Source organism: Colias philodice, chromosome 2 (genome assembly GCF_061535455.1).
Source record: "Colias philodice isolate Cphi_HAF_F1 chromosome 2, ilColPhil1 Martin Lab GWU primary, whole genome shotgun sequence".
Classification (NCBI taxonomy): Eukaryota; Metazoa; Arthropoda; class Insecta; order Lepidoptera; family Pieridae; genus Colias; species Colias philodice.
The window spans coordinates 233,276-248,382 of record NC_143087.1 but is presented as its reverse complement, the minus strand read 5'-3'; the positions used below and the strand labels follow the sequence as shown (position 1 = coordinate 248,382).

Genomic DNA, 15,107 nt, shown 5'->3' with positions numbered 1-15,107 from the left:
TAATGGCAGGCTTTACGATCTAGTTCAGGGTGAAATTGTTTACCATCTGACTATGTAGTTAAATTAAACATTGTTACCTACTTTATCGTTGCATCATTATTTTTATATTACAAACTCTAGTGGCATTATATCAAGCCTTATTACCTTATCAATAGTTTTATTATTTTCAACACTTATTTAAAAGTATAATACAATATATGCTCTTGATTTTGATTCAAGAGAAATTTTAACCCCCTTCCCCCCAGTAAGACGTTCAAGCTGATCAGCCAATTTTTTTATAAAAACGTTATTTTATGCTACTCAAAGAAGCACCTTCGTACTTAAATATGAACAAATTCGAATATATTGGCATCAATAGCTCATAAACTGGCACTCAATGTCATCACAATAAAATTGAAAAGCTTTCAAAGTCCCGCCCACGTTAAAAAGTTTCAAGTAATTTACCGGACACCAAAACCGTAATCCCCAAAGCTTAAACTTACAAATTCCCGCTTGTTTGTAATTCCAATTTTGCTGATAAAGAGTTAAGAGATTATTTATAAATAAACATTTACTTGAAATATATTTTGTCTTCATAATTCCTGTTTGAAATTACTCTCTACATTATAGTATTGGAAGAATTCACTTATAAGTGATAAGGCCGCCATCTGTGCTGCCTTCTTCACTACATAGTATAAAACAAAGTCGCTTTCCCTGTCCCTATGTCCCTATGTCCCTATGTCCCTATGTCCCTTTGTACGCTTAAATCTTTGAAACTACGCAACGGATTTTGATGCGGTTTTTTTTAATAGATAGAGTGATTCAAGAGGAAGGTTTATATGTATAATAAGATCCATTAAGTAGTGGAGAAGTACTGTTATTTTTGAGGTTTCTAATGTGATGTCGTAAAAAATTACATTTATTCCGCTTACATTGCAAACGCAGGCTGAACCCTACGAGTTTTATCAAAATAATGTACTAAGTATTATTCACATTGAAAAGGTCTACAGAAAAGTCCGCGATGGTATATGTCTATCTCTTATGGATAACCCACAATAACTTTTTTTTGTCATTTACTTTTTACGACAAATAATGGCTAATTTTCGAAGCGATTTTAACCAATACAGCATTAATCCTTAACCAATTAAATACCATGGATACATTGTTCATTTAATATAGATCTATATGGCCCTTTACACCGTATGATTTAAGTGAATATTTTCGAAGATATTACAGATTTAAAAATTGCAGGACGTAGCGTTTGCGGCCGCCCGGCTATGTATTTTATACCCGTGCGAGGCCGGAGCGGGCCGCTATATTTTTATACTATATACAACGTTCACAATTTTTCTGTAGTGTATTTAGTATCAGCATTGCACCCGTGCGAAGCCGGGGCGGGTCGCTAGTTTAGCATAAGTTTTCTTTTTGTATTTTTTTTTGTTGGCAGTACAATAAAGTATTTAAATAATAATAATTATTATTATTACAACTCTGTGAACAGCGTTAATGGAACCAATTACAAGAAAACTATAGCACATTATTTAATACATTCTTTAAGTTATTCACAAATGAACGTAATCCGTAAGTTCCGTAAGACGCAGGTGCCGCGAGGTGCGACTAATTACTGACACCTTCTAAGACTTACTGCTCTTTTAATTCTTTTGAACAATTGCTACTATTATTTATCCGGATTATCGTCTCTTATTGTTTCAAAAGATAGATTAATTTACGTGCAAGACGCTCGAGATGTTGATCATGCGATAAGAAGTGAAGCAATGCAGTCAGAGACACTTCAAAAATCGACTTTTTGTATCAGTACTATAATCAAAGTGTTAATTTCGTTTTCATTCCGTAAAGCACCCAAAATAAATTGAAGATTGGCTATAAATGAAAATAAATAACAACAATTTCTGCTAAAACTTTTATAGTTTACAATGAGTACGAAGTCAGAGGAAGATTATATTAAATATTAAATCGTGATTTTAATTAACTAAAATACGTTTTCGCCAAAATGTAAAGGAGCCGCGTGGTACATCTCCTTGCAAGTAAAGGAGCGAATTGTTTAAGTTTGAGTCATTAATAAAAACTTGTGAAGTACAATTAAATAGAATTCCTCATTAGGCGGCGCCGCGGGGCGTCGCTAAGCTCATTACGGACTTCATCATTCTATTACTTAGCCGAAGACTTCTGTAATGAAGTACAGGACTATAATGTAATTGTTTTATTGCGCACTAGCTGTTAGGCGCGACGCTGCCCGCGCAATCTTACGTTTTTCTCTTCCATCCTCCTACGCAAAGTTTTTAATTTATTTATTTGATTTCTTGTAAAAAGATGGTCTACAAATTTCGCTTCAATTTGATGTTCTCATAACAGACTAGAGTTTAGCAATTGTAATTCTCAATATTGTTGAGGGTAATATCATCTTACAGTGTGCTAATTTGCATAACGCAGTCAAATTGAAAATGCATACCTAATATATTCAATATTTCCTCACAATCAAACATTTCACCAACGATAAAGCGAACTAAGCTCCTGAAAATCCCGTCACAAAAGACGCACAAGATTTATAACCTATAATTTATAAGCTAACCGTACTGCAAGATTTCAAAGCAGAAGCAAGAGTACAGTTAGGTGAGTGCAAAGTTATCAGGAAATACGCACCGACCGGCCCCACCTTACCAAATGATCTATTGTTGTTAACAAAACAATCCACTTTCATTGTACCTACATTGTATGGCTCTAAGGTTTAAATTTTCTCCTCTAATAGATGACAAGAAGATAAATATAGGTAAGATTTAAAATTGTATTTAGCATTGCATTTTGCTCAATTATTTCATGTCACACATCATAATATTGTTTATTTAAAATTTAAAAGCGTTCATATAATGCAAGCTTCACTAACATTGGCGTAGCCATCAAAAGCCAATCCCAAACTAATAAGCATGTATCCTCAATAAGCAGGAACAAATCACCGCACAGAACATAAAGCAGAGGGTAGATAGCAGATAAGCACGCTCGTCAAGAATAACCCGGTAGAGCATGCGAGCCATTTCGGCAATCTTATCACGGAACCCGTGACGCGCACTTATTTACGCGGAACCCTAATCCCCTCTTTATTCCTCGCGATGTATCTGAAAATTAGGGATCACGCGGAGCCGGGTTAATTTGCTAGCGTGCCGCAAGCTATTACTGGGGATATGTGCAGATATGGGATGCTATTGTGCCCCGCCTTGCTGTGTAGTCAGTGTCGACTTCTTTACATTTACGATAGCAAGGGTTCAAGAAGTATTTCCAGATAATATACCTTCATACAAAAAGGTAAAGCTATTTTTGCCTACATGTTATTGCTTAGTTGCTACACCAATAAAATTAGAATTGTCTGTTCGTCAACTACCTTCGGAAATATGTTTTTGTACACGTAATATTTAATATTTCAAATCACTTATTTCAAACTATTTAACCCGTTACTCTTAATAACTAGGCGTGCACCACAGGTACAAAGGAAATCTTCTCATTCTAATTACAGCTCGCTAATGGATTTTTTATCTTCCATCTCAAATACTATCAGTGATTGCTCGTCATGTTGTACAAAGCTTATAATTGCGGCTTTGTTCTAGCCAGCCAACTGTAAACCAATTATTAGTAACATTTCGCTATGGCTCGTTAGAGGTTATCAACTAAATAAGATTATTTGTTTAGCCTTGACAATCCCGAAACGTATCAATTAGGTACTTGAAACTAAATTTAATTAAAGCTGACAATTTGATGAAACCATTCTGTATTTTACGTGAATTATACTCGAAGTAATCTAATTCATTTCTCGGTTTAAAATATTTTCTTATTGGCTCTTTAAATATTCAGATTGTTCCTTTATGTAGAATACTTATCCTTATTCATGATTCCACGTAGATTTCAGTTTGAGTTAGCAACCATAGATTTTTAACAAACTTTGCTGGCTCTATTTATAGAAAATATGAAAACGTACAAAACCGATAACAAAACGTACTTACAATATATTTGTATTACCGCAGTGTTGGAGATTTTTCCCCATTACCGGGGAGTGTAGAACGTGTTTTGTTCCGCGAGCGCGATCGGATCAGGCAGCGTAAGGCTCTAACGAGGGGAACGGTTTGCAAACAAAACATATTGGCTACGCGACCCTGCTCTGCTTACGTTATTGGAAACCTTATACATATTTATAAATTGTGACGTTATCCCTGTGGCCTCTATCTTGTTGGACAAATTTAACGTTATAAAGATCTATAATGGCTAAAAAATAGGCTAGAGGCAATGCATTTGAGCAATATTTTACAATATGAAACGCTGAAACTTTTCGTTTGATAAAAATTTATTCAATTTGTTTATCCATACTAATATTATAAATGCGAAAGTAACTCTGTCTGTCTGTCTGTTACTCAATCACGCCTAAACTACTGAACCAATTTGCATGAAATTTGGTATGGAGATATTTTGATACCCGAGAAAGGACATAGGCTACCTTTTATTGCAAAATATGTACCACGGGCGAAGCCGGGGCGGACCACTAGTTCTCTATATAATTTCACTTTGCTGCTTCACATTTACATTTAAAATGTGATTAGCGTTCTCAATATTGCAATTATGTCGTTTCAATGACGCGCCGCGACTATAAATTATTTACATAATTTATCGTTCAAGAATTTCTTTCACCCTCTTGTGCTATGGACAAAGAAAAACGTTGCACAAACCCAAGCATTGTGTATGAATGACAGATGCGGCGCTCGCGGGCCACGTGGCGGTTCCCAGCTCCGACCATTATGCAGTTAGAAGGGTATGCTTATAACAATTTCATTACGAACCGTTTATTGTAATTACAGAGGTAACCATGATGAGCGAGCACCATTACCGCTCATGTTCCCAGTGGATTTAACGCAGAGCCTATTATTACCGTTTCCTCCTTAGAAACGAACGTTATTTCATATCTTATTGTATCGTAGTCGAGTTTATTTCGCCATAACACATAAATCACGCGCGGATGAGCGGACTGTGAAAAATATGCTTATTCGTAGGAAATACAACGCTCGTTATTGTATGCGGAATTTACAACGTGTAGGAATAGGATCAATTACATTACGCTACAAACATTTAGCCGGCGCTTTAAAACATTCGAATACTTGAGCGTAACAGTGATGCTGCGGAATTCGGGAGCGAGTGGACTCTAAAAAGTTTTAGTGGGTCGGTTCGTTTGCGGCGGCCGGGCTCGTTACTGCTGTGAACGTGCACAATTTACACGCTAAAAGTAATTTGCGACGTCACTCGGTGGCTCCGGAAGGTATTTACAAATGCAGAACAAAAAGCCGGTAATGACGATGCTAGTTTGGGCCCACAGTTCGCGCGACCGCAGGCGGCGGGGCCGCCATGCCGCTGCCAAGACGCCGCCCGCGAGTTATTCCCACTGTCGCTAACATTAATCAAATTAACTTATACTTCGCTGTGTTAGCTGTACGCTACGATACTTCTGTCTAGATAACTTAATAAATGAATTACTTTTTTTACCAAGACTTTCTGTACAATATATTTTTTAACCAGAATATACCAAGTAAATATTTATTTGTAAATGCTCTATCAGTAAGACCTTACTGAATTTATAACGTCATTGACTAATGCTTCGTAAACAACACGTCGTAAAACAATCATAGAACAAATCTTCTTGTACCCGACTTATTATTTGTTGGAGTCAAGATTATGACCCCTTTCTTTAAGGGGGCGCATAAAGCAAAATAACCAATCTTCTATTAGATGATACGTGTAATATGCAAGACCAAATCTAAAAAATAAAATATATATCAAACTAGATGATATGTTCAACGATTCTGTTTAATCAAAAACATAAAATATTAAAATTTACTCGATAAAAAAAAATCACCAAGTTAGCTCTAATTTTCACACTTTTACGTTTTCTACTTGACATGGTAATACTTATTATGATTTTTTTTTCATAAACAATTATATTAAAACATTTGCAAGATATTTGTCAGAGCATTTTGTGTAATTACTTTTAGTTTTGGTTTTATCTGCGATAAACCACTTTTGGCGCTCTTTTTTTCTCGAGATAAACGTTTGATTTTGTCACGATATTACACGTATCATCTAATAGAAGATTGGTTATTTTGCTTTATGCGCCCCCTTAAGAACAACATAACAATGTCAAAGTATACTTTAAAAGTTGTTAGATTACTTCACCTTGTAAGTGCTCTATACAGTTCAATTTATTAGCTACATCAATAAATAATCTTCTGTTTGAAATCAATAACTCACTTCCACGGCGCTATAAAACAAAATTACTATATTCGCTCACTTCAGTTATTGTGTATTGTTGAGAACAGCTGGTGAGGTCAACAACCGGACCCACAGGTCCAGTTAGGTTCTTAAGGCTGGTGTCAAGTGTCAAGTGTCAACACATTACACTCCACAATACAATTGTATTTTAGCTTTGAATCACCGCTTCACAACCCTTTGTACCTGTAATTGACTTTGCTATCGTTCAATATTAGTTTTTCAGTTTTAATCGTGTCTTCAATTGTTATTGTAAGTTTTCTAACGTGAAGGAAACTCGAAGCGTAATTACTATCTGTTGAGTATAAGTATTTCTGTATTGAACAACTTGGTAAAATAAATGATGATCATGTTTAGAACTTGTATTATTACTTCAATTATAAATCATATAGATTTATTCAGTCTAAATACGTAAGCATTTACTTCTAGGTCAATGATTAAATAACATTCCATCTGAATCACAAAAAATAGGAACGAAATATAAATATCAGTATATGTATTTTCATTTTTTTACGGTTACGTAAAGACGAGACCTCCAAGAAGGTCCAAACTCCAGTTTTCTGAAAATTAAAGTTTAAGATGCTCAAAGCTAAGTTTTCATGAAGTTACCTGCACGTATACTCGTACACTGAAAACTTGGATATATTTACGTGAAGGTTTTTAAAAATGAAGTGGCTTTATTTAAGCGATAAATAATGTTTTTCCTAAGTAACATGTGTTTAGTTTTATAATAATAATTTGATAGTCACGAAAACATACCAAACAATCTAATTTGCTAAATCTTTTCCTTACTATACAATTAAGAGCTTACCACAATGATAATAGTTAAACAACGTGCTTCTATTAATCTCTCACGAACGAAAGCGACCAAAGCCAAACACGCCACAGTTCTGCAACTTTAGTTTTATTCTAAAGTCGTCTAGCGCAGGGGCAGAGCGGGGGCAGTGCGGGGTCGAGCGGGGCCACTGGACATTTGCAACTCAAACACGAGGGCAATTTGTCGGATTGAAATTATCGGCTATCGACTAATTCGCTTCTCCTCCTTGTCCCCAGATGGCGCGCTGTGTGAAGAGGATTGCTGACGTCAGCACGTCCAACGCTTTTTTTGTAAGTATTCATTACCTTCTCTTACTACTTTAAATACTGGACCTTTCAGTGGATTAGTTTGCTATTCACATACATGAATCAAAATATTTTACTCATGTAAAATCACAACTAAGACTTCTTACCTTTTTTACTCGCATGAAAACCTAATTGTCTTTTTGGCAATTATGTTAATATCTATCCTCCATATTTAGTTGTAATCCTTTTATGAAATATCGGGATTGGAGGTGAAAAACAAAACTCTCTCGCTCTATAATAATCGCGTTAGCTTTTCAGCTACGAAAACGATAGACTTTACAAAGAGGCATATTTAACTTCATAAGATAATGAACATATTATTAAGTATACAATTCCATAACTACATAATATTATATACTCGTCCCATGAAGCCCGATCACGCATATGCTATGACGTCACAAGTCAGAAGCTACCAAAGCTCCACCAACCATTACATGCGTGCATGTTTGTTTGTTAAACACGGGTAATGCATGAATATTCGCATTTGCATTTGGGAATGTCTGCTTGAACTACCAACTATATGTCATATTCGCTTCAATAGACATGAAACATTACGCCGAATTAGCAAGGTTTAAATATTTGTCAAATCACTTCAGAAGCACATCATCCTATGAAACATGTGAAACAGATTAAACAAAACGGCGCAGTCCCATGTAAATAATAAATTGCAAACATTGATGATATCTATGGAGGCGCGCATTACGCGCACGACACGCCGCACACCACATTCACTTCGTATTGAATTGTTTCCCATAAATACAAGCAATTAGCATACACCAATAAATCTGTCGAAAATATTGATAACGTTACACTCGCGAGCGTTCCGCAAACAATTCGTCGCAGTTATCGTAATTAAATCCGCATACAGCGAGCCCGTCTATTTGGCCGACAAATCGCCGACAATTCACCGACGATTCACCGAGCTGACAATTAACAGTTTCCGATTAAACGGCTCGCTGTTGTCGCACGGCTGCGTGCAGGTACAAAATCTGCATAATGCCTCTCTCATTTGGCGAGCGTTTGTCGCCAACAAATGAAGCGCGGAAATGCATTCCACCCAGACCCGGATTGCCGATGCCCGCTGCACGCTGCTAATAACATTGCGCCGTACTTAGGGCTGCGGTTCAGCGCCCCAATACACGATACTAATATTCTTTTAATAACACTGATTGATTTTTTGCACTTTCGTAAATGGCGTAGAGTACTTTAATTTTTTTCGATTCGGATAACTTCCCAAGTTAGTAAATAATGCACAAACTTTTTAAAGATATAAACCCAAATGTCCTTAAACTATGCATTTATTATTTAAACACATGGAACACAACATTATGTAATATGTGCCGTAGAAATGTAATTCACGCTTCGTCAGAAAATGGATCAATCGCTCAAGTGCAGGGGGTAAAGCTATAAGGAAGCTGTACGAATGCTGAAGCATCGAGACTCTGGCGGCCAGGGTACGGCGAGCCCGCGCCCTTTGAGCGGCCCGCGCTAACGAATGTCGGAGTGAAATGGCCAGGAAAACGCAAATATTCGCAGAATGTACGGTGTAATAACCGTTGCAGCTTTTATTTTTCGTATCAATGCACGAACCTCGGAAATTGGTTTTAGTTTGAATCTGCTATTCGAAATAGATTATCGGGCTTCGTGCGTTACCTCTAAATATCTGAATAACGAGCCGCGTAATATAATTGGTTACGGTATTGCTGTCCACTAAATCGAATCAATATTTTATTTTCGTATAACTGAAGCGTTTTAGCGGATTGATGGATTTGGTTTATTCTTTAAACTAACAAACATGAATATGCTATTGAGAGCGTTTTTACCACCTACAGTGTGTACACTAATGACAGGAATTGGTAATTTTTGTACAATAATTTATATGAAGATTGTGCACCAAAACCGATTAAAATTGTTCACCAAACCGGTAGTAAATCTGAAAAACATTAAGGTAAGTTTAAATAATTTCACAAAAAGATTCGTAGACACCACACACACCGTATGTGCATTCCTGTAAATTAAAGCCCGGACATAAAGTAATTTTATTCACACTGCAACATATGAAACGGCGGAGAGCATTTGGCTTTAAAATTATATTTTTCAAAACGCTGTACTTTATGACGCGAAATGGACACGAAAAAGTAGAAATGAAAGTCGGTGCAAATTGTGATAAACTGAAAATTGAAGCTTGGCACACGTCAAACAGCCACTTTTGGCAACCTGAATCACTTTGCAAACTAAAATATGTGAGCTAATTTTGTAGCTTTTCTGCTCTGAATATTTTTAAAGATTTAACGACATGTATGGGGTCGGTAGCCCGATTAACCTCTATTAAAATCGTACCGAAATTATAACCCAAATATTAAATAATATTGTGTAAAAGTGTCTCGGCTTACATTTACCCAGCGAGGGAAATGCAGCGGGTTTTAACGAATCCAAAATCAGAGGCTCTAAGTGGGTCCATGTAATAATGTTATTCGGGATGTCACTCGGCCTAATTTCCAAACCGTTTGTAATTCCGCGAGCGGCGCTCGGCTCTCGCATTTTTAATCACAAACCCGACAAATTCATTCACTAATTTGAATAACGGTAATGTTATCCTTTGCTGAGAGATCGCCTCGGACTCCGCGAGGACCTTTAATTTTTTAATTTATTTAAATTTAGCGAGTTCCTTCCTTCTTTTATCCCTCCTAAAATTACTCGAGTTGCAAAGTTCAGATAAGCATAAATGATGGATGGATGCCGCTCGCTCGCAGGCACGAGGCTTCACCGCCGAGCGACGAGCGCCGACACGGACGACAAATGGTCGCTGTGTTTTTCTTAACAACTTCGAATCAAACAAAATACGATCGCCGGTTAAGTAAATATATCTAGGCTTTCAATTATGAACTTCTAAGAAATGTTATTCTATTTGATTTTATATATTATATCTACTCCTGAGGGCACAATGTCCTGAGTATACAGTATAACGTACTTATTCCTCCCAAAACATAGTTTTCTTTGAGAATAAAAGCTTACAACTTTAAACGTAAAAGTATTTAACTAACTTTTTATACGTTTCAAGCACTGCGGTAATTTTCAACTTGTGTAAAATTACAGTATACTCCGAAAGTAGCACACAACGAGTAATTTTTAATTAGTTACGTTGCCACGTAACTAATTAAAGTGTTTGTACGGAAGCCTGCGCAAAAATATCGCACCGTTGAATGTTTTAACTAACGCAGGCATACGCATGGGCGTAGCCACGGTGGGGCAGGGTGGGGCACCTGCCCCACCCTGGCTCTGATCTGGAAGGTATCTAACCAAATCTAAAAAAACGTAATTATCTAGGTACTGACTACAAAACTTAATATCCGTTAAAAAATTCTCACTCGAAAGTTGTCAGTCGACACAAAAAAAAATGCTATCTAAACAAAAAGTTTGCGCTTCTATGTTACATGATTTAAACCACTTTTGGTGCCAGAAAAAGTAGTGTAGTACCTACTGTTACCCCATTCAAAGCTGTTTTAATTTAGCCAAATTCGCACTAAATTTCCCATCCAATTTCACTTTTGTTTTAGGATAAGTTACTGACCATAAAAGCACAAAATGCTGACAGATCCAGGTGGAGCTACGTTCGCAATCTTACATAAAAGTTTTTGGCCGATATCTCGGAAACTATCCATTAAATATTGGGAATTTTTTGTAGGTAGTAAAATTTTACACCTTTTATACTTTGTAAACTTTATGTAAAACTTTCCGTTTACGATTTATGGCCTATTTAATGAGCCGGTTAATCATATTTCGCAAGTAACTCTTTAAATATTGGATTTATCAATGAAATGCAAAGGCATTAATATAATATTATACATATGCATTATCTATTTATTAAGATTACTTTATTTGAAACTTTTTTTTCTAATCCTTTTTGAGTTATTTAACGTTTGGCAATAAATAGTAAATTTCAAGGTACCTATGTATGTTTCGTAAGTATATATTTCGTATATATTCTAAATAATATTGAGTAGTTATTTTATATTCGGATGCAAGAATAAAGGAAAATATTTTAAAAAATGTATTAAAAATTTTGTATAAGTAAAAAAAAAATCAAAAATTTTGCCGTTTCGGAAACGGTGAAAATCCACTTGCATTGGAAATTTCTTCTTCGTTTTTATTACATCCGTAAAAAAGCTTTTGGCCTGCCACGTCACCCGCCGAGCCTCAGTATTTCTACATTATACGTGGAACAACTCAAAAAATATGGGCACTAGAAAAAAATTCCAAACAAAACTTGTAGAGAATAAAGTGTTAAGTGACCTAAAAACTATGTACATACATGCATTTTATTCATTAATCCAATATATTAACGATCGACCGGTTCATCAAATAGGCCATAAACCGTAAATTGTAAGTTTTACAAAAAAATTGACATGGTATAAAATATGCGAAATTTTACTTTCTACAAAAAAGTCTAAGCAACTTTTGCCCTAAAGTGGATAGTTTTCGAGATATCGGTCAAAAACTATAAGATTGCGAGCAAAGCTCCACCTGGATCTGCCTGCATTTTGTGTTTTTGTGGTCAATAAGTGACCATTAACCTAAAACAAACATGAAATCGGAAGTGCAAGGTTTTGCTTTATTTACTGAGTTATTTAAAATTGTTTATTTTTCTATTTATATAGACCTATATTTTATGGTAACAAGGAATCATATTATTGTATTAGACAGATAAACTATATAATATAGGGATGAAATTTGCAACATAAACGGCTGTAGGTATCTTTTGTTTGTTTTGATTTATTCATTAATATTGCAGCTTGATACCGCCACGTGTTCTTGAAAAAAAAGGTATTTTTAGACAGACAGACGCACAACAAAGTCTGCCTGTCGGTTTGTCTGTCAACACACTTTTTCTCAGGAACGCGTAGAGTTATAAAACTGAAATTTATATCGAATACTCAAGTCTACGGTCTCTTAAAGCTGTGAAAAAATCAAACTTATAAGCCAACGCAATCAAAAGATAAAATTATGCTGCAAATTATCGCAAATTTCGACATTCGCAAGGGAATCAAAACCTACATTGTACCTACTTCCCGTGAACACAGAGTCTTGAAATTTGGTTAAAAGCAATGTCTTATAGCACAGATAAAGGAAAAATTGCTAAAACATACATTTTAGAGTTACAACATAATAAAAAGTAGGTTTATTCGGAGCCCTCGGTGCGCGACTCCGACTCGCACTTGGCCGGTTTTTTTTTTGCCCCACCCTGTGCCCATGGCTAGCTACGCCCATGGGCATACGTTTCGCTTTATCGCTTGCCGGTTTTTCTAGCGAGTTTTCATTACGTACATAATGTGCGCTATTACACAATAAAGTCATTAACGACGAGAGCGGTTGCGAATACATGTATTAAACTCGTTCGCTTTTTATGGTACGGGAGCTATTAACGTTAAAAAAAAAGTCATTTTAGTATAGTTGGTTTTTTGATATACTGTTCCTCTTGCTATTTCGGTTAGAGTCCGGGCTGTCTGGCTGGTCGCAGTGGTTGCGTTTTTTAGTGCGCATCTTATCTGCACAGGATAATTTCCTTAATTTAAAGTCATTTTTTAATGCGTAATTTTTAATATTTTGCCTTTAGATAGATCCATCAGACATAATTTTTTTATTGCAAGACGTTTTTTTCGTTGTTAAATAGGTGCCAGACGCAATTTTTTATTTCGTTTTTATAAAAAATTCAAATTATTTTAGAATGTCTGTAAATTTCATATTATGTTCTTCAAACATAATATAATCTAAAATTAATTAGCCAGACGCTAATTCGATTGTTAAGTATTAAATATGTACAAATAAAAACGTAGTGAAAGTAGGTAAGTATAACAATTTGGTGATTGTGTATATGGAGAGATAGTTTAAAGTGCAAGAGAGATAGAAAGGGTCGGCCGCGAAAATTAAATAACAATAAAAAATAACTTTTTTTTTCGAAAATATAAGATGCATAGAAATTGAATTGTTCCTACTCTAGGATTCCCTGTGTTGTGGGAACAAGTACCTTCCATTGGTACATTTTATTCCTTAGGCTAAAAAATAAACTATTAGGGTACATCAACAATCTTCTATACAAAACAATTTTTTTATTACTTAACTATTAAGTTATGGGTTTAAATGAAAACATTAGCTTCGCACGGGTGCAATGCTGATACTAAATACACTACAGAAAAACTGTGAACGTTGAATATAAAAACATACCGGCCCGCTCCGGCTTCGCACGGGTATAAACTATAAAATATATAGCCGGGCGGCCGGCTGGTACCGCCGCAAACGCTACGTCCCGCATTTTTTAAATCTGTAATATCTTCGAAAATATGCACTTAAATCGTACGGTGTAAAGGGCCATATAGATCTATATTAAATGAACAATGTATTCAAGGTCTTTAATTGGTTAAGGATTAATGTTGTATTGGTTAAAATCGCTTCGAAAATTAGCCATTATTTGTCGTAAAAAGTAAATGACAAAAAAGTTATTGTGGGTTATCCATAAGAGATAGACATAATACCATCACGGACTTTTCTGTAGACCTTTTCAATGTGTACTATAGTTAGTACATTATTTTGATAAAACTCGTAGGGTGCCTGCGTTGGCACTGTAAGTGGAAAAAATGTAATTATTTACGAAATCACATTAGAAACCTCAAAAATAACAGTACTTCTCCACTATTTAATGGATGTTATGATACATATAAACCTCCCACTTGAATCACTCTATCTATTAAAAAAAACCACATCAAAATCCGTTGCGTAGTTTCAAAGATTTAAAGAGACATAGGGACAGAGAAAGCGACTTTGTTTTATACTATGTAGTGATGATGATAACAATATTAATTCATTAATCTTAATTCTTAATATATATACATAAATCTCGTGTCATAATGTTTGTCCTCAATGGACTCCTAAACCACTTAACCGATTATAATAAAATTCGCACACCATGTGCAGTTCGATCCAACTTGAGAGATAGGATAGTTTATACATGTAGGTACCACGGGCGAAGCCGGGGCGGACCGCTAGTATACCTATATTAATTCATGCTAACTATAACTTTAGTTAAATTCAATACAAACTTAAACATGCGAGTGTATGTGTGTTCACGTGTGTGTGTCGTGTGTGGTGTGGTGTGTGTGTATTGTGTGTGTGTATGTGTGTACATCAATATTGAAACAAATTTTCTAGTTGTTTACAGATGATGGAATATTGGAAAACAATAACAATTCCTTAGACGATAACATAAATAATTCTGACAGTGTGAGGAAAGATGATGATGATGATGATTATGAAGATGGCTTTTTAAATTTAACAATGTAATTGTTTAACCTTCATTGATATAGTTTTTATTCCATTCTTTTCAATGTATGGTAACTTTAATTTATTTTTCACTTTTATGTTTTTTTTTTCATTTTAGCTTTTATTTATAAGAACAAGTGTAAATAATATTGTATTCTTGCAATTATTTCCTGTCGCATAGTTAAAATACACTAGCTGATGAGCTGCATGCTTCATTACTTTTTTTTATTTATACACATTATTTAATACTTAACAATCGAATTAGCGTCTGGCTAATTAATTTTAGATTATATTATGTTTGAAGAACATAATATGAAATTTACAGACATTCTAAAATAATTTGAATTTTTTATAAAAACGAAATAAAAAATTGCGTC

At 35.2% G+C, this 15,107-nt stretch overlaps 1 protein-coding gene across 5 annotated transcripts in view; it reads left to right on the top strand.

The window, feature by feature from the left end:
- LOC149490122 (uncharacterized) overlaps positions 1-15,107 on the top strand; it is a 225,467-nt gene that overhangs the window by 206,656 nt on the left and 3,704 nt on the right. For all 5 annotated transcript variants that reach the window (XM_089701420.1, XM_089701437.1, XM_089701407.1 and 2 more), the window contains one exon: positions 7,348-7,401. In XM_089701420.1, coding sequence (XP_089557546.1) covers positions 7,348-7,401 — 54 coding nt within the window. The remainder of the gene's footprint in view (positions 1-7,347; positions 7,402-15,107) is intronic.